Source organism: Pan troglodytes, chromosome 10 (assembly GCF_028858775.2).
Source record: "Pan troglodytes isolate AG18354 chromosome 10, NHGRI_mPanTro3-v2.0_pri, whole genome shotgun sequence".
NCBI lineage: Eukaryota > Metazoa > Chordata > Mammalia > Primates > Hominidae > Pan > Pan troglodytes.
The window spans coordinates 128480802-128504679 of record NC_072408.2 but is presented as its reverse complement, the minus strand read 5'-3'; the positions used below and the strand labels follow the sequence as shown (position 1 = coordinate 128504679).

General features: G+C 50.5%; 1 protein-coding gene and 1 long non-coding RNA gene across 2 annotated transcripts in view; one reads left to right on the top strand and one right to left on the bottom strand.

Moving 5' to 3' along the window:
• The window catches only part of LOC107967664 (uncharacterized), a 31203-nt gene extending 24803 nt beyond the window's left edge, over window positions 1–6400 (bottom strand). Inside the window, exon 1 of the long non-coding RNA XR_008538581.2 lies at window positions 6169–6400. This is a non-coding gene — a long non-coding RNA (uncharacterized LOC107967664). The remainder of the gene's footprint in view (window positions 1–6168) is intronic.
• On the top strand, window positions 769–19208 carry MORN3 (MORN repeat containing 3). Its single transcript, XM_520653.8, has 6 exons — window positions 769–1138; window positions 11261–11418; window positions 16177–16336; window positions 17350–17534; window positions 17801–17881; window positions 18951–19208. The coding sequence occupies exons 1-5, from the start codon at window positions 994–996 to the stop codon at window positions 17873–17875; spliced, it is 723 nt and encodes a 240-aa protein (XP_520653.2). The 5' UTR covers window positions 769–993; the 3' UTR covers window positions 17876–17881; window positions 18951–19208.
• Window positions 19209–23878: the final 4670 nt, after the last annotated feature.

Genomic DNA, 23878 nt, shown 5'->3' with positions numbered 1-23878 from the left:
TTAACTTATTTTTATTTTCTTCTTGAGAAAAGTTCTCACTCTGTCATCCAAGCTGGCATGCAGTGGCATGATCTCGGCTTACTGCAACCTCTGCCAAGTGAGTTAATTTACATATAAAGATTAATAGTACATGTGATATTTGGAAATGGGAGGAGAAAAAATCCCAACGGCATAGAATTTAGGACCTGAGATTGTTTTCCCACTCACTCCCAGCTTTTGCTCTGCCTATTTTGTTTGCCTGGAATTATTTTTCCCTACTCCTAGGTGTGATTGTCAAAATATGTAACCCATATTTTGGGTTCATATTTTGGATTCATATTTGGCTCAGTGGCTCATGCCTGTAATCCCAGCACTTGGAGATGCTGAGGTGGGTGGATCATTTGAGATCAGGAAATTGAGACCAACCTGGCCAGCATGGTGAAACCCCGTCTCTACTAAAAATACAAAAATTAGCCAGGCGTGGTGGTGGGCGCCTGTAATACCAGCTACTTAGGAGGCTGAGGCACGAGAATCACTTGAACCCAGGAGGCAGAGGTTGTAGTGAGCTGAGATGGTGCCACTGCACTCCAGCCTGGGCAACAAAGCAAGATTCCATCTCTAAATAAATAAATAAATACATAAATAAATAAAAATATTTAGAAGACATAAAAAAAATATATATATGTATATATGACCGCCACCCCCTCCCTGGGGACAGCTTCTCCCTGATGCCATCACAAACCCTCCTGCTCTACTGGTTTCCCTAGATTCCCAAGTGATTGTGCCATCAGACCCCCTGGGAGGGGGCCCCAGGAGAGGCAAGGGAGGGGCCAGCCAAAGGTCAGTCCAGCACTAAAGGATCCCCACCAAGGGCTGTTCACCTGCCCCGGGGACTCAGAACACACATGACTCTCCCCACTTGAGTTCAGGATCCCGGCATTACACGGGGCGCGCTGAGCCCCAGATGTCCCTAACCCCTTTCCAGCACCCTCCAGCCTTGCAGAAGCAGCCACCATGGCAGTCTCTAAGTGCCCAAAAAAGTCGGAGTCCCTGTGGAAGGGGTGGGACCGGAAGGCCCAGAAGAATGGCCTGCGGTGCCAGGTATACGCTGTGAATGGCGACTACTATGTGGGCGAATGGAAGGACAACGTGAAACACGGTGAGTGGGACTCTGGGATGGGCGGCCGGAGTGGGGTCAGAGCCACAGTGGGCAACAGGGCCAGGAAGGCAGCGTGCAGAGCTCACTGGGGACATGAGATGTGTCCCCAAGGCTCCCCCAGGGTGAGCGCTGGCCCAGGCCAGCTGGGGGCCTTCACATGCTGGGGCTTCTGAACAAACTCAGCCCTGACTTCAACTGAGTGAGGGTCTCAGGACCAGCAGTGGACAGAGGGTCTTGAGAAACTGGCCTGCCCCGGGGGCTCTGGGACCTAGGGGGCTCAGTTCCTGCCTTCTGAGACCTGGGTTAAGCACTGGGCTGGCTGGCAACAAGAAAAGCCACCCCCCTGAAACCAGCTTGCAGCGGGGTTCTGGGCTTCGCATTCAGCTGTGATGCTCTGCAGAGGGCTGAGCGCCAGGCACAAGGGAGGACCCCCTACTCCATCCCCCAAGGAGGAGCCGGGGCTCCAAGTCTGACCAGCATGGGGCAAAGGGGTCCTGTTGATACAAACTAAATCCTGACTGGGGAAAAAAATAAAGAAAAAAGAGCTTTTATTTTAAAATGTGGCACTGCTGCTCACTCCAGTCTTGCAATTCCAGACTCTGTACTCTTTTTTTTTGAGGGGACAAGGTCTTGCTCTGTCTCAAAAAAACAGGCTGGAGTGCAGTGGCGCCTTCATAGCTCACTGCAGCCTCGAGATCCTGGGCTCAAGCAATCCTCCTGTCCAGGCCTCCTGAATTGCTGGGATTACAAGTGGGGGTCACTGTGCCTGGCTAGATTCTGTGCTCTTTTTATTTTTTTAGACAGAGTTTCACTCTTGTTGCCCAGGCTGGAGTGCAATGGCACGATCTTGGCTCACTGCAACCTCTACCTCCCGAGTTCAGGCGATTCTCCTGCCTCAGCCTCCAGAGTAGCTGGGATTACAGGCATGTGCCACCACGCCTGGCTACTTTTGTATTTTTAGTAAGACGGGGTTTCTCCGTGTTGGTCAGGCTGGTCTTGAACTCCCGACCTCGAGTGATCCGCCCGCCTCGGCCTCCCAAAGTGCTGGGATTACAGGCGTTGAGCCACTGCGCCCAGCCCGATTTTGTGCTCTTAACCACCCTGCTCTCCTGCCTTGCTGGGTTAAGTGCTTTGCAGTCAAATAAACCTGGGTTAGGATCCCAGTTCCAGGCTGGGTGTGGTGGCTCACATCTGTAATCCCAGCACTTTGGGAGGCCGAGGCAGGCAGATCACCTGAGGTCAGGAGTTCAAGACCACCTTGGCCAATATGGCGAAATCCCATCTCTACTAAAAAAATACAAAAATGGGCCAGGTGGGGCCGGGCGTGGTGGATCACGCCTGTAATCCCAGCACTTTAGGAAGCCGAGGCGGGCGGATCATGAGGTCAGGAGATTGAGACCATCCTGGCTAACACAGTGAAACCCTGTCTCTACTAAAAATACAAAAAATTAGCTGGCTGTGGTAGCGGACGCCTGTAGTCCCAGCTACTCTGGAGGCTAAGGCAGGAGAATGGCGTGAACCCGGGAGGCGGAGCTTGCAGTGAACCGAGATCTCGCCACTGCACTCCAGCCTGGGCGACAGAGCAAGACTCTGTCTCCAAAAAAAAAAAGAAAAAAAAAAGACTTGGAGGAGAGGGAGTAACTGAGTGGATGTTTGCAGGAACTAGCATAGAAGGTGGCAGGACCAGCTGGAGCAGAGAATATACCTGGGGTGTTCAAGGAACAGCCAGGAGGACGGTATGGGTGAAACAGAGTGAGGAAGAGTAGGAGGTCAGAGAGGTTGCAGGCCGGGGACGGTGGCTCACGCCTGTAATCCCAGCACTCTGAGAGGCCGAGGCAGGCAGATCACTTGAGGTCAGGAGTTCAACACCAGGCTGGCCAACATGGCAAAACCCCATCTCTACTAAAAATACAAAAAATTAGCTGGGTCAAGTGGTGAACGCCTGTAATCCCAGCCACTAGGGAGGCTGAGGCAGGAGAATTGCTTGAACCCAGGAGGTGGAGGTTACAGTGAGCCAATATCATGCCACTGCACTCCAGCCTGGGTGCCAGAGCAAGACTCTGCCTCAAGATAAACAGTCCTGGCGCGGTCGCTTATGCCTGAAATCCCAGCACTTTGGGAGGCTGAGACAGGCATATCGCCTGAGGTCAGGAGTTCGAGACCAGCCTAGCCAACACGGTGAAACTCCGTCTCTACTAAAAATACAAAAATTAGACCAGACATGATGGCAGGCACCTGTAATCCCAGCTACTTGGGAGGCTGAGACAAGAGAATTGCTTGAACCTGGGAGGAGGAGGTTACAGTGAGCTGAGATTGCACCATTGCACTCCAGCCAGGGAGTTTCCAAGAACAAATCTCTATCTCAAAAAAAAAAAAAAAAAAAAAAAGAGGTTGTGGGTTAAAGAAGGGTAGTCAGATCATATAGGACCCTGTCAGCCATGGTAAGAACTTTGGATTTGACTCTGTGACACAGGGAGGGTTTAGAGCAGAGGAATGACATGATCTGATTCATGTCCCATAACACCCATGCTGGCTATTTCGTTGTGAATGAGGTGGGGGCAGGAAGACCCCTCAGAGGCCCTTGCAGACATCCAGGTGAGAGACATCCAGCAGGAGAACGAAGCACCCCATAAAAGCAAATTATTAGAAAGGCAGGAATGGAGCCATCCTCAGGGAAGGCTTAGGACAACTTCTCCATCTATCTGCTTCTCCCTGGCTGGCCTTTTTTCTCTCCTCCTGCAAGTATACCTCTGCATGATACACATGGCTGCCAGCATCTTAGTGACAGGATGGAGGAATCCTCTTCACTTCCTGATATAGTTTTGTCTTGTTTGAGACAGAGTTGTGCTCTGTTGCCCAGGATGGAGTGCAGTGCTGTGATCTCGGCTCACTGAAACCTCCACTTCCCAGGTTCAAGTGATTCTTGGACCTCAGCCTCCCAAGTAGCTGGGACTAAAGGCACACACCACCACGCCCAGCCAATTTTTGTATTTTCTGGTAGAGACGGGGATTCACTTGCCAGGTGCGGTAGCTCACGCCTGTAATCCCAGCTCTCAGGGAGGCAGAGGCGGGAGATAGCTTGAGCCCAGGAGTTCGAGGCCTGCTTGGGCAATATAGCGAGACCCCGTTCTCCACAAAAAGGAAGAAAAAAAAAGACAAATAAATAAATAAGTGAGACACGGATTCACCATGTTGGCCAGGCTGGTTTCGAATTCCTGACCTCAAGTGATCTGCCCACCTTGGCCTCCCAAAGTTCTGGGATTACAAGTGTGAGCCATCATTCCCAGCCTTTTCCCCTTATTTTCCTACTTGATAAGTTTTGGTTTGCCTCACTGTGTCCTGTGCAGACTCTCAGCTCTTCCATCCCCTGTATTAAATTTTCTCTATTTGAAATAACTAGCATTTCAAACTGTCCTAGGGTCTTCAGTGTTCCGACAACCGGCATCACTGCACTGCAGAAGACAGTGCAGTACGGTTTCTGTTGGGTCATCTGGACCCCGAACCCTCAACTGATTCAGTCACCCAAACAGTAACAGAAAATGCCAGGTCTTTTTTTTTTTTTTTTTTTTTTTTTTTGAGACAGAGTCTCATTCTGTCGCCCAGGCTGGAGTGCAATGGTGTGATCTCGGCTCACTGCAACCTCTGCCTCCCAGGTTCAAGCGATTATCCTGCCTCAGCCTCCTGAGTAGCTGGGATTACAGGTGCACACCACCAAGCCCAGCTAATTTTTGTATTTTCAGTAGAGACGAGGTTTCACCATGTTGGTTAGCTGGCCTCGAACTCCTGACCTCGTGATGCGCCCGCCTCAGCCTCCCAAAGTGCCGGGATTACAGGCGTGAGCCACCGCGCCCGCCCAAGACCTCGCGTTTTCTAATCCAAAATATTAGCCGGGCGTGGTGGCGGGCGCCTGTAGTCCCAGCTACTGAGGAGGCTGAGGCAGGAGAATGGCGTGAACCTGGGAGGCGGAGCTTGCAGTGAGCCGAGATTGCGCCACTGCACTCCAGCCTGGGCGACAGAGCGAGACTCCGTCTCAAAAAAAAAAAAAAAAAAAAAAAAAAAAAAAAAAAAAAAAGGAAAGAAAAAGAAAACGCGAGATCTTAAAACCAGGTCTCAGGACTCCTATACTAGGTACTACAATACTGTTAGGCTAGGGATTTTCCCCAGCATAGGCCATATACTGTGTGCATCAACCCCTAACTCGACTATTGGATGCCTCCTGTTCTCACTCTTCACCTTCTTCTAATAACAGGCCCCTGCTACCTTGGTCACAGAAATGAGCACGTAATCCAACTGGGCAAATCAAAAAATTGAGATGAGATTTTTCAAAATGGACTAGCAGAGAAAAAGCACCTCTCCCCTCTAATTCCCAGCCTATTGATTCCCATGTGTCTCCTGCATTTGCCTGCAGTAGGAGAGACTGAAGCCACCCACGGAAGGCATAGTCATGAGCATCCATCAGTGTCTTTTTTTTTTTTTTTTGGTAGGGGCTACAAAAAAAAAAAAAAAAAAAACAGGTTGTTTTCGCCTGTCCTGCCCCTCACTTCCTCCCGGTTTTATTTCCTTTAGGGACACCCCTCTCCCACTCTAAATCCCCAAGGTTCGGGTGGGCTGACTCCGCCCCCTGGCAGGCCTAGCCAATCAGTGTATTGGCTAGCCAATCACTTTGTTGCTCCTGGGTTCAAGCGATTCTCCTGCCTCCCAAGTAGCTGTGATTACAGGCACTTGCCACCATGCCCGGTTAATTTTTGTATCTTCAGTAGAGACGGGATTTCGCCATGTTGGCCAGGCTGGTCTCGAACTCCCGACCTCACGTGATCCGCCCGCCTTGGCCTCCCAAAGTGCTGCGATTACAGGCGTGAGCCACCTCGCCCGGCTGCAACCATCATTTTCAAACCTCTTTGCCTTTACTCATGCAGTTCCCTGTGCCTGGACTGCCCTTCCTGGCCCCAACGTCACCCCCTCCAGGAAGTCTCTGAGTCCCCAGATTTGACCAAGTGCCCTTCTTCTGATATTGAAATCTCAGTGCCTACCTTCGTATATTGAAATTGAACTATGTGGGTATTCATCAGGCCTGTTTCATTTGCAAGAGGCAGAAATTCAACTCAGGAGGGCTTCAGTAATGCAAGTTCAGCCATGGTGGGATTCAGGGGCTTAATGTCACTGGAACTTGGCGTCTCCCTCCATGTCTCCATTTTGCTTTCCTCTGCGTTGGGTTCCTTCTTAAGTCAGCTTCCTCCCCTTGCAGGCCCGGGTGGGTGTGGTGGCCCAAATGGACTTACACGGAGTCTCATTGGACCAACTTGGGTCAGGTGGCCTGCACTGACCCAATCACAGCAGCCTGGTGGGTAGAATACACTGATTGGGTAGGCCTGCCAGGGGGCGGAGTCAGCCACCCAAACCTTGGGGGTTTAGAGTGGGAGAGTGGTGTCCCCAAAGGAAATAAAACCAGGAGGAAGTGAGGGGCAGGATAAGCGCAAATAACCCAACAGCCCCTACAATGTGGATGGGCCCTACCAGACCATGGGCTCCCCAAGGGCAAAAATAATAACAAAGGCTCCCATGATTTGAGAGAGAAAAAAATAAAAATAAAAAAATAAAAAAAAAAACAACAAAAGCTAACATTGACATCGTATTTCCTACTTGTAGGCTCTAAGTGCTGTACACATATCCTGGAATCTGGTGATAAGAAACAACCCCATGAGATACTGTTTTTCTTTTCAGAAAATTAGAATGGTCCCGTAATTACTCACAAATTGAATCTTTTCTCCCTCGGCTTTATTGCGGTATGATTGACAAAGAAAAATTGTATATACTTAAGATGTGTAGTAAGATGTTTTCTTAAAAGTCTACATTTCGAAGGCCGGGCGCAGTGGCTTACGCCTGTAATCCCAGCACTTTGGGAGGCTGAGGTGGGTGGATCTCCTGAGGTCGTGAGTTGGAGACCAGCCTGGCCAACATGGAGAAACACCGTCCCTACTAAAAATACAAAATTAGCCAGACGTGGTGGCGCATGCCTGTAATCCCAGCTACTCAGGAGTCTGAGACAGGAGAATCGCTTGAACCCAGGAGGCGGAGGTTGCAGTGAGCCGAGATTGCACCGTTGCACTCCAGCCTGAGCAACAAGAATGAAACTGTCTCAAAAAAAAAAGAAAAGTCTACATTTCGAAATGATTAGTACAATCAAAGTAATTAGCATATCCATCTCCTCACATTATTACCATTTTGTGTGTGGTGAGAACAATTAAGATCTATTCTCTTAGCAAATTTCAAGTACAGTATCCAATACACCAATACAGTATTAATATAGAACGATGCTGTACACCAGGTCTCCAGATCTTTGTTTGTTTTTGTTTTGTTTTGTTTTGTTTTGTTTTGCCTTTTTGAGACAGAGTCCCGCTCCGTTGCCAGGCTGGAGGGCAGTGGTGCGATCTTGGATCACTGCAACCTCCGCCACCCGGGTTCAAACGATTCTCTTGCCTCCAACCTCCCAAGTAGCTGGGACTACAGGTGCGCACCACCATGCCCAGCTAATTTTTGTATTTTTAGTAGAGATGGAGTTTCACCATGTTGGCCAGGATGGTCTCGATCTCCTGACCTCATCATCCGCCTGCGTCGGCCTCCCAAAGTGCTGGGATTACAGACACGAGCCACCACACCCGACCTGTTTGTTTTGAGACAGAGTCTCGCTCTGTCATCCAGGCTGGAGTGCAGTGGCGCAATCTCACTCACTGCAACCTCTGCCTCTGAAGTTCAAGCAATTCTCCTACCTCAACCTACTGAGTAGCTGGGATTATAGGCATGCGCCACCACACCAGGCTAATTTGTGTATATTTAGTAGAGACAGGGGTTAACCATGTTGCCCAGGCTAGTCTTGAATTTCTAGCCTCAAGTGATTCACCTGCTTCAGCCTCCCAAATTGCTGGGATTATAGGAGTGAGCCACCGTGCCCAGCCTTAGGTCTCCAAATCTTGTACATCTTATAACAAAAAGTATGCACCCTTTGACAGAACATCTCCACATTTTCCCCACCCCACCAGCCCCTGCTAATTGCTATTTTACTGTTTCTATGAGTTTGACTTTTTAGATTCCACCTATAAGTAAAATCATGCAGTATTTGTCTTTCTCTGCTTGGCTTATTTCACTTGGCATTATGTCCTCCAGATTCATCCATGTTGTCACAAATGGCATGTTTTCTTTTCTTTCTTTCTTCCCTTCCTTCCTTCCTCCCTTCCTCCCTTCCTCCCTCCCTCTCTCCCTCTCTCTCTTTCTCTCTTTCTTTCACAGTCTCACTCTGTCGCCCAAGCTGGAGTGCAGTGGCGCCATCTCAGCTCACTGCAACCTCCGCCTCCCAGATTCAAGTGATTCTCCTACCTCAGCCTCCAGAGTAGCTGGGATTACAGGCAAGCACCACCACGCCCAGCTAATTTTTGTATTTTTAGTAGAGACCAGGTTTCACTATGTTGGCCAGGCTGGTCTCGAACTCCTGACCTCAAGTGATCAGCCCGCCTCGGCCTCCCAAAGTGCTGGGTTACAGGCGTGAGCCACTGCTCCCAGCCCCCATAAGATATTCTTTTTTTTTTTTTTTTTTTTTTTTGAGAGAGAGAATTTCGCTGTTGTTGCCCAGGCTGGAGTGCAATGGCGTGATCTCGGCTCAGCTCACTGCAACCTCCGCCTCCCTGGTTCAAGCAATTCTCCCACCTCAGCCTCCCAAGTAGCTTGGATTACAGGCACCCACCACCACGCCCAGCTAATTTTTTGTATTTTTAGTAGAAACAGGGTTTCACTATGTTGGCCAGGCTGGTCTCGAACTCCTGACCTCAGGCGATCCACCAGCCTCGGCCTCCCAAAATGCTGGGATTACACGCGTAAGCCACCGCGCCCAGCCCCCCCATAAGATATTCTTATACCCATTTTACAGCTGAGGTATTTGAGGCTCAGAGAGACCCAAAGAATTAACTTACTTGGTCAAGGTCACAAAGCTCAGAGGGATAACGTTGAATTTGTTCATGGGTTACCAAGGACCCAGACATGAATTGGCCAATATTGGTACTCCACAAATATTTTATTCATCGTTTTGTTAAATATGTATTAAGCTCGGTGTAGTGGTGTGTGCTGGTATTCCCAGCTCTTCGAGAGGCTGAGAAGGGAGAATCTCTTTAGCTCAAGAGTTCAAGACCAGCCTGGGTAACATAGCAAGACCCCATCTCTAAAAAGAAAGAAATGCCTGGTGTGGTGCCTCATGCCTGTAATCCCAATACTTTGGGAAGCCTAGGCAGGAGGACTGCTTGAGCCCAGTAGTTTGAGACCAGCCTGGGCAACATAGAGAGACTCTGCCTCTATAAAATTTTTTTTAAAAATTAGCCAGGTGTAGTGGCATGCACCTGTGGTCTCAGCTACTCAGGAGGCTGAGGCAGAAGGATCATTTGAGCCTGGGTGGTTGAGGCTGCAACGAGCTGTGTACCTCAGCATAGGCAACACAGCCAGATCCTGTCTGAAAAAAAAAAAGAAAAAGGCCAGGCGCGGTGGCTCACGCCTGTAATCCTAGCACTTTGAGAAGCCGAGGCGGACAGATCACCTAAGGTCGGGAGTTCGAGACCAGCCTGACCAACATGGAGAGACCCCCGTCTCTACTGAAAATACAAAATTAGCCAGGCGTGGTGGCGCATTCCTGTAATCCCAGCTACTTGGGGGGATGAGGTGGAAGAATTGCTTGTACCTGAGAGGTGGTAGTTGCAGTGAGCCGAGATCGTGCCATTGCACTCCAGCCCAGGCAACGATAGCAAAACTCCGTCTTAAAAAAAAAAAAGAAAAGAAAGAAAAAGAAAAGGCCGGGTGCGGTGGCTCATGCCTGTAATCCCAGCATTATGGGTGGCCAAGGCAGGCGGATCACGATGTCAGGAGTTAGAGACCAGCCTGGCCAATATGGTAAAACCCCGTCTCTACTAAAAATACAAAAATTAGCTGGGCATGGTGGCGGGCACCTGTAATTCTAGCTACTGGGGAGGCTAAGGCAGGAGAATCTCTTGAACCAGGAGGCGGAGGTTGCAGTGAGCCGAGATCGCAACACTGCACTTCAGCCTGGGCAACACAGCAAGACTCTGTCTCAAAAAAAAAAAAGAAAAAAGAAAAGAAAGAGAAAACAGTAAATTAACAGGTATTAGTCATCTACAACATGCCAGGAACAGTTTGTTTGTTTGTTTGTTTTATTTTGAGATGGAGTTTCGCTCTTGTCTCCCAGGCTGGAGTGCAATGATGTCATCTCGGCTCACTGCAACGACGTCATCTCGGCTCACTGCAACCCGCGCCTCCCAGGTTCAAGAGATTCTCATGCCTCAGCTTCCTGAGTAGCTGGGATTACAGGCGCCTGCCACCATGCCTGGCTAATTTTTGTATTTTTAGTAGACACAGGGTTTCGCCATGTTGGTCAGGCTGGTCTCGAACTCCTGACCTCAGGTGATCCACCCGCCTCAGCCTCCCAAAGTGCTGGGATAACAGGCTCGAGCCACTGCACCCAGCCTCCAGGCACAGTTTTTCAGTGCAGGGAACAAAACAGACCAAAGTTTGTGCCCTCCTGCAGCGCACATTCTCCTGGAAAAGACAGGCATGCGACACTAATCAACAAATAAGAGAATTACCTCTGGCCGGACGCAGTGGCTCACGCCTGTAATCCCAGCACTTTGGGAGACCGAGGTGGGCATATCACTTGAGGTTAGGAGTTTCAGACCTGCCTGGCCAACATGGAACCCCATCTTTACTAAAACACAAAATTAGCTAAGTGTGTTGGCACACACCTGTAGTCCTAGCTACTCTGGAGGCTGAGGCAGGAGTATCTCTTGAACCCGGGAGGCAGAGGTTGCAGTGAGCTGAGATCGCGCCACTGCACTCCAGCCTGGGCGACAGAGTGAGACACTGTCTCAAAAAAAAAAAAAAAAAAAAAAAAAAAAAAGAAAGAAATGGAACTTTCCTGGCCTTCTCCTGGGTACTGGGTGTCTAGGATGATGCGCAGAGCCTGTCCCAGCTCTCAAGATTCCTCTAGTTGGGGGCCCCTGAGTCTCAGGCAGGCACACCACCCCCACCCCCCGGCGGCCATGTCTGCAGCATTGCCCATCTGTGTGTCACCAGGGAAAGGAACACAGGTCTGGAAGAAGAACGGAGCCATCTATGAAGGGGACTGGAAGTTTGGGAAGCGAGACGGCTACGGCACCCTCAGCCTTCCTGACCAACAGACAGGAAAGTGCAGGAGAGTCTACTCAGGCTGGTGGAAAGGTGATAAGAAATCGGTGAGCAGGGCTGCCAGCCGGGGTGTGTGTGTGTGTGTGTGTGTGCGCGTGTGTGTTTAGGGGAAGCCGAGAGAGGCCTGGGAGAAAAGAGAGGGGAGGTCTACAGGGAGGAGGACAAGGTTGTGCTCGTGGGAGAAGGAAGGGGTGGGGGAATTGCAAAGTTTCTCAGAACAAAACCCAGGAAACAGGAAGCAACAGAAGGCCAGGGAGGAGCCCACGAAACCCTGCGGTTGCGAGGAGCCAGCCAGGCTTGTGGGGACGAAGTCGCCTCCACCCTTTTCCCCCTCGTTTCCTGGCTTTCTTTTCCCCAGGTATCACTTTCTGAGAATCCCCTTTCTGCTGGGCCTGAATAAAAGGGAGGTAGGAAAAGTGGGAGCAAGAGGGCAGGGGACAGGAGAGGAGGGCCCTGGGGGGCCGAAGCCAGCCAGAGGCGCGTGCTCAGCCCGGAAACACCCAAGCTGGGCACAGGTTCCCTCCACCTACTCCCACAAGTGTGGAGGAATCCTCACCATCAGTCCCAGAGACTCTAATAATAAACAGTATTGCAACTGAGCAGCTGCTACTGTGAGCCTGAAACACATATTTAACACATTTTTTTTTTTTTTGAGAGGGAGTCTCACCCTGCCGCCCAGGCTGGAGTGCAGTGGCGCCATCTTGGCTCACTCCGAGCTCCGCCTCCCGGGTTCACGCCATTCTCCTGCCTCAGCCTCCCAGGTTGCTGGGACTACAGGCGCCCACCACCACGCCCGGCTAATTTTTTGTATTTTCAGTAAAGACGGGGTTTCACCGTGTTAGCCAGGATGGTCTCGATCTCCTGACCTCGTGATCCGCCCGCCTCGGCCTTCCAAAGTGCTGGGATTACAGGCGTGAGCCACCGCGCCCGGCCTGAAACACATTTAATATTCAGTTAACTCTCACAGCAACAGCTCATCATCATCATCATCTTCATGCCCATTTTATTGATAAGCAAACAAGCTCGAAGAGATGAGGTGTCTTGTAATTGCCCAAGGGGTTCACCTTGCCGGTGCCTGGCCTTGAGTTGTATTATTACTCAAATCAGTCTCCCCGAACATTCCAGCAGCAGAGTTTTTAAGGATAACTTGGTGGGTGGGGGAAAGACAGTGAACCAGGAGTGCTGATTGGTCAGAGATAAAATCATAGGGAGTCAAAGCTGTCTTCTTGCTCCCCAGACAGAGCCGATTCATCAAGACAGGGGAATTGCAATAGAGAAAGAGTAATTAACACAGAACTGGCTGTGTGGGAGACCTGAGTTTTATTATTATTATTAATTAATTTATTTATTTTTTGAGATGGAGTTTCGCTCTTGTCGCCACGCTGGAGTGCAATGGTGTGATCTCGGCTCACCGCAACCTCCGCCTCCTGGGTTCAAGCGATTCTCCTGCCTCAGTCTCCTGAGTAGCTGGGATTACAGGCATGTGGTACCACACACTGCTAATTTTGTATTTTTAGTAGAGACAGAGTTTCTCCATATTGGCCAGGCTGGTCTCGAACTCCCGACCTCAGGTGATCCGCCAGCCTGGGCCTCCCAAAGTGCTCAGATTACGGGCATGAGCCACCGCGCCTGGCCCTGAGTTGTATTATTACTCAAATCAGTCTCCCGGAACATTCTGGCTGCAGAGTTTTTAAGGATAACTTGGTGGGTGGGGGAAAGAGTGAGCCAGGCGTGCTGATTGGTCAGAGATGAAATCACAGGGAGTCAAAGCTGTCTTCTTGCCCTGAGTCAGTTCCTAGGTGGGGGGCCACAAGATCACATAAATCAGTTTATTGATTTGGGTAGTGCCAGCTGATCCATCAAGTGCAAGGTCTGCAAAATATCTTAAGCACTGATTTTAGGAGCAGTTTAGGGAGGATCAGAATCTTGTAGCTTCCAGCTGCATGACTCCTAAACCATAATTTATAATCTTGTAGCTAATGTTAATCCTACAAAGGCAATCTAGTCCCCAGGCAAGAAGGAGGTCTTCGGGAAAGGGCTGTTACTGTCTTTGTTTAAACTATAAACTATAAGTTTCTCCCAAAGTTAGTTCAGCTTAAGCCCAGGAATGGACATGGACAGCTTAGAGGTTAGAAGCAAGATGGAGTCAGTTAAATTAAATCTCTTTCACTGTCTCAGTCATAATTTTGCAAAGGCAGTTTCAGTCTTGCCTGGAGTCACACAGCTAGCAAGTGGTAGAGCCCAGGGTTTCATGTTCTCTGCTCCCAAATTGTTTATTGGCAAGTAGGAAGAGAAAGCCCTGAATAACCAATTTACGTAGAATATGGTATTAGGAGGGATGTTTTCACAGGGTGCCCAGAGGAAGGTCATCAAGCCCAGCCTAGAGAATTCAGGACAGAAGGCTAAGCACAATGGCTCACGCCTGTAATCCCAGCAATTTGGGAGGCAGACAGGGGTGTATCACTTGAGGTCGGGAGTTCGAGACTAGCCTGGCCAACATGGTGAAACCCCCGTCTCTACTAAATAAAAAACACAAAAAAAATTAGCCGGGCATGGTGGTGTGTACCTGTAGTCCCAGCTAGGGAGACGGAGACATTAGAATCGCTTGAAGCCAGGAGGCAGAGGTGGCAGTGAACCGAGATCACGCCACTGCACTTCAGCCTGGGCAACAGAGTGAGACTCCATCTCAAAATAAATACATAAATAAATAAAACTATATAATAATAATAATAATTAGCTGGATGTTGTGGTGCACATCTGTAGTCCCAACTTTTCAAAAGGCTGAGGCAGGAGGATTGCTTGATCTCAGGAGGCTGAGGCTATAGTGAGCTATGGTGGTGCCACTACACTCCAGCCTGGACAACAGAGCAAGACTTGTCTCAAAAAGAGGGAATTCAGGGCAGGCTTCCTGTAGGAGGTGACACTAAAAGATGCTAGGAGTTAGCCAGGAAGAAAAAAAAGGGAGAAAGATGGGAGGCAAAAAAATAGCAAAGGGAACGAGATGTAAAACAGCAGAGTGTGTCTGCCCTGGGACAGGAGTGAGGAGAAGAGTTGCGGGGGCCCTCAGGGATATGTGGGAAATCAGGATTTTGAGGAGTAGACTTGGCTTCTCAACCCAACCTCCTCGGGTGTGATCTGCAAACAGACCTTGTTTCCCTGTGGTTGGACACTAAGTGTGGTGTTTTTTGTTTTTGTTTTTGTTTTTTGAGACGGAGTCTTTCTCTGTTGCCCAGGCTGGAGTAGAGTGGCGCGATCTTGGCTCACTGCAAGCTCCGCCTCCTGGTTCACGGCCTTCTCCTGCCTCAGCCTCCCGAGTAGCTGGGACTACGGGCACCCGCCACCACACCCAGCTAATTTTTTTGTATTTTTAGTAGAGACGGGTTTTCACCATGTTAGCCAGGATGGTCTTGATCTCCTGACCTTGTGATCCGCCTGCCTTGGCCTCCCAAAGTGCTGGGATTACAAGCGTGAGCCACAGCGCCCAGCCTAAGTGTGGTGTTTTTTGTTTGTTTGTTTGTTTGTTTTTTGAGACAGTCTTGCTCTGTTGCCCAGGCGGGAGTGCAATGGCACGATCTGGGCTCACTGCAACCTCCGACTCCTGGGTTCAAGCAATTCTTCTGCCTCAGCCTCCCAAGTAGCTAGTATTACAGGTGCCCACCACCACACTCAGCTAATTTTTTATATTTTTAATAGAGGCAGGGTTTTGCCACGTTGGTCAGGCTGGTCTAAAACTCCTGACCTCAGGTGATCCATCTGCCTCGGCCTCCCAAAGTGCTGGGATTACAGGCGTAAGCCACCACGCCAGGCTAAGTATGGTGTTTATGTTCATTTTTCTGGGTCAAAATAAGAGTGGGAGGGGGGCGAGCATGATCAGATGGGCGATTTTTTTTTTTTTTTTTGAGATAGCGTCTCACCCTGTCACCTAGGCTACCGTGCATTCTCAGCTCACTGCAACCTCCATCTCCCAGGTTCAAGTGACTCTCCTGCCTCAGCCTCCCCAGTAACTGGGATCACAGGCGCCGCCATCACGCCCAGCTAATTTTTTGTATTTTTGGTAGAGATGGGGTTTCACCATGTTGGCCAGGCTGGTCTCAAACTCCTGACCTCAAGTGATCCACCCACCTCAGCCTCCTAAAGTGAGCCGGTGAGCCACAGCGCCCAGCCTAGATGGGCGATTTAAAGAGTCCTCTGGCGCTGTAGGGGCTGCATGGCGCATGGTGTGGTGGGGATGAGAGAGGAGAGGGTGGGTCAGTAAGGAGGGAGTTTAATGACTGGCTGCATGGAGGCGGCAGCAGAGGGACAGAGAGAAACAGAGCATGGGGAGATCCTTCAAGACATTATCGGTGGGCACTGTGGCTCACACCTGTAATCCCAGCACTTTGGGAGGCTGAGGCGGGCGGATCACTTGAAGTCAGGAGTTCAAGACCAGCCTGGCCAACATGGTGAAACCCTGTCTCTCCTAAAAATACAAAAATTAGCAGGGCGTGGTGGTGCGTGTTTGTAATCCCAGCTACCCAGGAGGCTGAGGCAGGAGAATCACTTGAACCCAGGGGACGGAGGTTACAATGAGCCGAGATCACATCACTGCACTCCAGCCTGGGTGACAGAGTGGATCTCTGTCTAAAAACAAACAAACGAACAAAAAAGACAGGATCCTCCGCTAAGACACGACCCTCCGCTTGGACGTAGGGCTGAGGAAGAAGGAAGAAGCTGGGGTGTGTGGCTCTAGGGGTGCCTGGGAAGACGGTGGGCTTTCCTGGTGGTGTTGGGGGGCGCCCTGAGTAGTAGCATCTTCGTACTTTCAGGGTTATGGGATCCAGTTTTTCGGACCCAAGGAGTATTATGAGGGTGACTGGTGTGGCAGCCAGCGCAGCGGGTGGGGCCGCATGTATTACAGCAACGGCGACATCTACGAGGGACAGTGGGAGAACGACAAGCCCAACGGGGAGGGCATGCTGCGCCTGAGTGAGTGCCCCGCCCCCGCCGGCCCCGCCCACCCGACCACGCCCCCGGCAGCGAGCTGGCCACGCCCATTTGGTCCCACAGAGACAGGTCACACCCCACACTCTTGTCCCACACTGGCCCTTGTGTCAATGTGGGACGAGAGAGGAAGAGCACCCTATCCCTCCCCTCAGTCACAAAAGGTCACATATATATGATGCTATTTATATGAAATTTTTAGGGCACACACCTCCACAGAGACAGAAAGTAGACTAATGGTTGCCTAGGACTATGGGGGTGGTGACATTGGTGGGTGTGGGGAATGGCTGCTTAATGGGCACAGGGTTTCCTTTTGGGGTGATTAAAACGTTTTGAAACTAGATAGAGGTAATGGTTGCACAGCATTGTGAATGTACTAAATGCCACTGAACTATACACTTCAAAATGGCCAACTTATGTTATATGAACTTATATCTCAATTTTTTAAAAAAAGCCAGGCGCGGTGGCTCATGCCTGTAATCCCAGCACTTTGGGAGGCAGAGGCGGGCGGATCATGAGGTCAGGAGTTTGAGATCAGCCTGGCCAACGTGGAGAAACCCCGTCTCTACTAAAAATACAAAAAGTAGCTGCATGTGGTGGTGTGCACCTGTAATCCCAGCTACTCAGGAGGCTGAGGCAGGAGAATCACTTGAACTCGGGAGGCGGAGGTTGTCACTCAGGCTGGAGTGCTGTGGGGCAATCTCAGCTCACTGCAGCCTCAACTTCTTGAGCTCAAGCCATCCTCCCACCTCAGCCTCCAGAGTAGCTGGGACTATAGGTGCACACCACTATGCCCAGCTAATTAAAAATTTTTTTTTTTTTGCAGAGATGTGGTCTCACTATGTTGCTCAGGCTGGTCTTGATCTCCTGGGCTTATGAGCCTCCCATCTTGGCCTCCCAATGTGTTGGGATTTGCACTGAGCTCTGGAAGAGCGACCCCTGGGGGTCTAGCTTAGTTTGGTGTACCCTGCACCACACCTCCCTGTCCTTTCCCCCAGAGAACGGGAACCGCTACGAGGGCTGCTGGGAGAGAGGCATGAAGAACGGGGCAGGGCGTTTCTTCCATCTGGACCACGGCCAGCTGTTTGAAGGCTTCTGGGTGGACAATATGGCCAAATGCGGGACGATGATCGACTTTGGCCGTGACGAGGCCCCTGAGCCCACTCAGTTCCCCATTCCTGAGGTGGGCAGCCCTCACCAGGGCCCTGTGGCCACACCCAGACAGAGACAGAAGCCAGCATCCCCAGCCATGCCCAGGCCAGATCTGCCAGGCCCAGCCAAGCCCAGACAGGGAACAGACAAGGTTTTGTTTTCAGTCAGGGCATCCCTAGCAAGGGAGGTGGCTCCTGATGAGGCTGGCAGCACCCCACACGGCAGGCAGCGCCAGTCAAGGCTGGCAGCCTGGGTCCTCCATGCTCTCCAAACCAACTTCTTGGTATTTCCCTCCAGGTCAAAATCCTAGACCCTGATGGTGTGCTGGCGGAGGCCTTGGCCATGTTCAGGAAGACAGAGGAAGGAGATTGATGCCAGGTGAGGGGTGGGCACACCTGCCAAGTTCTGATGTGGCTGAGGTTGCTCCAGGGCCCGGAACAATGCACAGATCTCCTGGGGTCTCCAAAGGGCTTGGGGTCGGGGAGTGGAGGAGCAAGACCAGCGAGGGCAGGCTTCTTGCCTCCTACAGTCCCAGGTGTCCTTTTTGACGCTTCCTCTTCAAAACCCCTTTTGACCGGCCGTGGTGGCTCTTGCCTTTAATCCCAGCACTTTGGGAGGCCAAGGCAGGCGGATAAGTTGAGGTCAGGAATTCGAGACCAGCCTGGCCAACATGGTGAAACCCCGTCTCTACTAAAAATATAAAAGTTAGCCAGGCGTGGTGGCAGGCATCTGTAGTCCCAGCTACTCGAGAGGCTGAGGCAGGGGAATCACTTGAACCCGGGAGGTGAAGGTTGCAGTGAGCTGAGATTGCACCACTGCACTCCAGCCTGGGCGACAGAATGGGACTCTGTCTCAAAAAAACAAAACTCGCCAGGCACGGTAATCCTGTAATCCAGTAATCCCAGCACTTTGGGAGGCCGAGGTGGGTGGATCACGAGGTCAGGAGTTCAAGACTAGCTTGGCCAAGATGGTGAAACCCCATCTGTACTAAAAACACAAAAATTAGCTGGGCGTGGGGGCGGGCACCTGTAATTCCAGCTACTCAGGAGGCTGAGGCAGAGAATTGCTTGAACCCGGGAGGCAGAGGTTGCAGTGAGCTGAGACTGTGCCACTGCACTCCAGTCTGGGTGAGACTATGTCTCAAAAAACAAACAAACAAACAAACCAACCATTTCACTGAAGACCAGTGCATTCCAGTCCTGCCTGAAACCTTCTATTTGCACCCTGGGCCACACAACTGAGCTGGGCACAGGGTTGAAAGGAGGTGGTCTCCTGGCTTCTGAACACCCTTGAGTAAGGCAGTTGGCCTTCAGCCTCCATTTACACATCTGTCCAGTGGGGTCTTGTCCAGTCCAAGTCCTCCTGGGCACGATGTGAGGGTTTGAGGAGAGGACATTGGTACAGCATCTTTCAAATGCCAGCTCCACCATCCCTCTCTCCCCTGCAGAGAACACAAACGCTTCAGGAGAAATTCAAGCCTGTGTCACCCGATGGCTCAGACCAGTGCGGCTCTGGCTGGAGGAGTCAGCAGCGGCTCCAGGCATGACCCCGGCACCCTCATAGGGCCCCTCACTCCCCCCAGCACTGGGTCATTTCTTGCCAATAGGAAGGCTGGTGCTTCTCTCCCAGGCTGTCCTTGGGACCCTCTTCATTCTCTGATCTCATCCTGGAATGCATGAGAATAAAGAATAACCAAGTGGTATAAGCCTGGGCCTATGGGATAAGGATGGGGCACTTGAGGGGGCTCAGCAGGGCTTTCAGGTTTAGAAGAGGGAAGACCTGCCTTGGCTGGGCTGCCTGGGCTTAGCTTGGGGGAGTAAGGGCAGGTCTTAGGCCGGGTGCAGTGGCTCATTCCTGTAATCCCAGAACTTGGGAGGCCAAGGTAAGAGGACTGCCTGAGGCCAGGAGTTCGAGACCAGCTTAGGCAACATAGCAAGACCCTGACTCTACAAAAAAAAAATTTTTTAAATATAAAAGAAAGGAAAAGAAAAAGAGAAAGAAATGGCAGGTCCCCTGTGAGATAACCCAGATGACCCAGAGAGAAGGCCTGTATCCTGCCACACTGGCTGCCAAGATTGGAGATCATAAAATTTCCTGACCACTTCTCAGCCTAACACAGGGCTCTCAACCTTGAAATCCCATGGAAACTTTGCAAAGCTGTGGAAGCCCAGGTCCCATGCCCAGAGATTCACAGGTTCACATCTAATTCATCTGGGGTGAGGCCTGAGCTTTCAGAAAATTCCCCAGGTGATTTTTTTTTTTTAAGACGTAGTCTCCCTCTATTGCCCAGGCTGGAATGCAGTGGCGCGATCTCAGCTCACTGCAACCTCTGCCTCCCATGTTCAAGCGATTCTCCTACCTCAGCCTCCTGAGTAGCTGGGATTACAGGCGCATGCCACTGAGCCCAGCTAATTTTTGTATTTTTAGTAGAGATGGGGTATCACCATGTTAGTCAGGCTGGTCTTGGACTCCTGACCTCGTGATCTGCCCCGCTCAGTCTCCTAAAGTGCTGGGATTACAGGTGTGAGCCACCGAGCCCGGCCTTTTTTTTTTTTTTTTTTTTTTTTTTTTGAGACAGAGTCTTGCTCTGTCACCCAGGCTGGAGTGCAGTGGCACAATCTCGGCTCACTGCAACCTCGCCTCCCTGGTTCAAGCGATTATCCTGCCTCAGCCTCCCAAGTAGCTGGGATTACAGGCACCTGCCACCAAGGCTAATTTTTTGTATTTTTAGTAGAGACAGGGTTTCACCATGTTGGCCAGGATGGTCTCGATCTCCTGACCTCGTGATCTGCCCGCCTTGGCCTCCCAAAGTGCTGGGATTACAGGTGTGAGCCACTGCTCCCAGCCAAGATCAGATGTTCTTGCGTAATGGGCAGGTGAGCTCTGGAGTCACACTGCCTGGGCGTGAATCTCGGAGCTGTGTGTTCTCAGGAATGTCACCCAAACTCTGTTCTGTTGGTCTCCTCACTTGCAATATGGGGCATTAACAGTACTTACTACCTGGGGTTACTGTGGTTAGTTACTGTGAGGATGAGATAAGGCGGTGGTTTTAAACTGTGGGTAGGATTTTGCCCTCCCTCAGCCCCACTCTTTCTTGGGGACATTTGGCAATGTATGACATTTTTGATGTCACAACAGGCAGGAAGAAGGCTACTGGCATTGAGTGAGTAGAGACCAGGGATGCGGTTAAGCATGGTGCAATATCACCATGCTACAAAAAAAAAAAAAAAAAAAAAAAACAATTCAGCACCTGTAATCCCAACTACTTGGGAGGCTGAGGCAGGAGAATTGCTTGAACCTGGGTGGCAAAGGTTGCAGTGAGCCGAGATTGCGCCATTGCACTCCAGCCTGGGCGACAGAGCGAGACACCATCTCAAAAAAAAAAAAAAAAAAAAAAATGTTGAGAAACCCTGAAATACCACGATTCTAGCTAAGACCTCAGCAAGAGGCACATAGCACATAGTAAAGCCTCAATAAACACCACTGACCTTACTGAGGTTCTCTCTGCCCCCTAAGTCATAAGTAGGGTGGCCTCACCAAGGGTGTGGTTCTCAGTCTGTACCTCTGGCACTGGGAAGCCCCGCCTGGCCACCCTAGGATACAGAATTAATCATAACTTCCAGATATGGAGCACTCACTCTATTCCAGGCCCTGTGCTGACAGCTTCGCAGCAAGCATTCTCTCCTGGCACTCCCCGACAACAGTGAGGTGTCTTGCTATTACTGCCATTTTAGAGGAGGAAACTGAGGTTCAGGGAGGATCACAAGTCATCAAGCTCGTACTGTGCTTAAACTTAGGTCTAGCTGTTCTTAATGTGCAGAAGAGTGTAAAGGTTACCATTTTTAAAGAAAAAGTGGGGGCCGGGCATGGTGGCTCATGCCTGTAATCCTAGCACTTTGGGAGGCCGAGGCAGGCGGATCAAGAGGTCAGGAGTTCGAGACCAGCCTGACCAACATGGTGAAACCCTGTCTCTACTAAAAATACAAAAATTAGCTGGGTGTGGTGGAGTGCATCTATAATCCCAGCTACTCAGGAGGCTGAGGCAGGAGAATCACTTGAACCCAGGAGGCGGAGGTAGTGGTGAGCCAAGATCACGCCGAGCCGAGATCGTGCCACTGCTCTCCAGCCTGGGCAACAGAGCGAGACTCCATCTCAAAAAAAAAAAAAAAATGTGGGAAGAGGGTGTGCTTGTTTATGTACAAAATGTCGCTAGATTTAAACACAATAAACTGGCAAAGATGGTTGTCTCTGGGGAGAATTGGGGACTTGGGAACAGGAGCTGAAGAACAACTTTTCAGTGTTGTGTTTGGAACCATGTGAATGTATTATGTATTCAAAATGTAAATAAAAATGAAGTTAAAGAGACTGTGCTCCTAACTAGGAGTGTTTGTCTAAGTTGCCTGGGTGTGAGAGCACCTGGGGTGCTTGTTAGAAATAGATTCCAAAGACACACCCAGACCTACTTAAATCAGAATCCTCCAAGGGCTTCGAAACCTGCATTTGACAAGCCAGGCTGATGAGTCGAGTCCCGGCCAGTTTAGGAACGAGAACCCAAGACAACAGGATCCTAGCCCAGAAATAATTCCAGCTGGATCTTGCATCCCTACAGAAGTAGGGAGGTGGCTGTCTTAGGGGAATACGTAAAAGATGTCCAGGACGGCCGGGTGCAGTAGCTCATGCCTGTAATCCCAGCACTTTGGGAGGCTGAGGCAGGTGGATCACCTGAGGTCAGGAGTTGGAAACCAGCCTGGCCAGTGTGGTGAAAGCCCATCTCTGCTAAAAATACAAAAATTAGCCAGGCGTGGTGGCTCATGCCTGTAGTCCCAGCTACTCGGGAGGCTGAGGCAGGAGAATCCCTTGAACCCGAGAGGCAGAGGTTGCAGTGAGCTGAAATCGCGCCACTGCACTCTAGCTTGGGCAGCAGAGTGAGACTTGGTCTCAAAAAAAAAAAAAAAAAAAAGCCCAGGACTTCTCTGGGGAGCAGTGGGGGTTCATAGAGGTCCCTCCCCCATCTACTTGATACCCTTCAAAAGTGTGGATTAGGCCAGGCATGGTGGCTCACGCCTGTAGTCCCAACACTTTGGGAGGCTGAAGTGGGTGGATCACATGAAGCCAGGAGTTCCAGACTAGCCTGGCCGACATGGTGAAACCTCCATCTGTACCAAAAAATACAAAAATTAGCCAGGCGTGGTAGTGTGCACCTATAATCCCAGCTACTTGGGAGGCTGAGGCAGGAGGATCGTTTGAACCCGGGAGGCGGAGGTTACAGCGAGCCAAGATTTCACCACTGTACTCCAGTCTGGGCGACAGAATGAGACTCCGTCTCAAAAAACAAAACAAAACAAACAAACAAAAAAGAAGTGTGGATCCTGGAGCATGTGACACAGGACTGCAAATGCTGCTGGAGGGAAAAGGAGGGTCCCCTTCCCCACCCAGACTACGAAGCTGCCGTTCACTGTGTCCCAGTCCGCATAGGACAAGAACTTAAGGCCACACTTTCTTTCCAAATTGTGTTTCTCCAGAGTCTTGGGGTTCTGTGAAGCACCTGGGACAACAATGATAGGAGAAAGAGAAATATCAGGCCTGCTGATGCTCCACCCACATTTCACTTCAGCCAGACTACATTCTTTTATAAAACTAATTAAAAACTTGGTTTAAATTTTTCTTTTTTGAGACAGGGTCTGTTGCTCAGGCTGGAGTCCAGTAGCACAATCAAGGCTCACTGCACCCTCTACTTCCCAGACTCAAGCGATCTTCCAGCCTCAGTTTCCCAAGTAGCTTGGATTACGGGCACGTGCCACCATGCCCAACTAATTTTTGTATTTTGTGTAGAGACAGGGTTTCGCCATGTTGCCCAGGCTGGTCTCAAACTCCTGGGTTCAAGTCATCTACCTGCCTCATCCTCCTAAAGTGCTGGGATTACAGGCGTGAGCATAACCACTTTCTATATTAGATGTTTGGGACAGACAGAAATCTCAAACTCAAAGGCCTAATGAGGCCAAGAAAGTCACATGAGTGAAGGCGGCCTGGTGTGAGACAAGAGGGAGTGCTGGGGACTGTGGAAAAAATAGGCCCTGGGGAGAGTGTGGCTGCAGTGCAGCTGCTGCTCATTGTTGCTCTGTAAGAAGGTGGCCCCATGCAGCTAGGGCTTCCAACAGTTCTTTAATGTATGTGTGTGTGTGTGTGTGTGTGTGTGTGTGTATGTATGTATGTATGTATGTATATATTTATTTGAGACCGAGTTTTGCTCTTGTCACCCAGGCTGGAGTGCAATGCCGTGATCTCAGCTCACTGCAACCTCCGCCTCCCAGGTTCAAATGATTCTCCTGCCTCAGCCTCCCAAGTAGCTGGGATTACAAGTGCGCACCACCACGA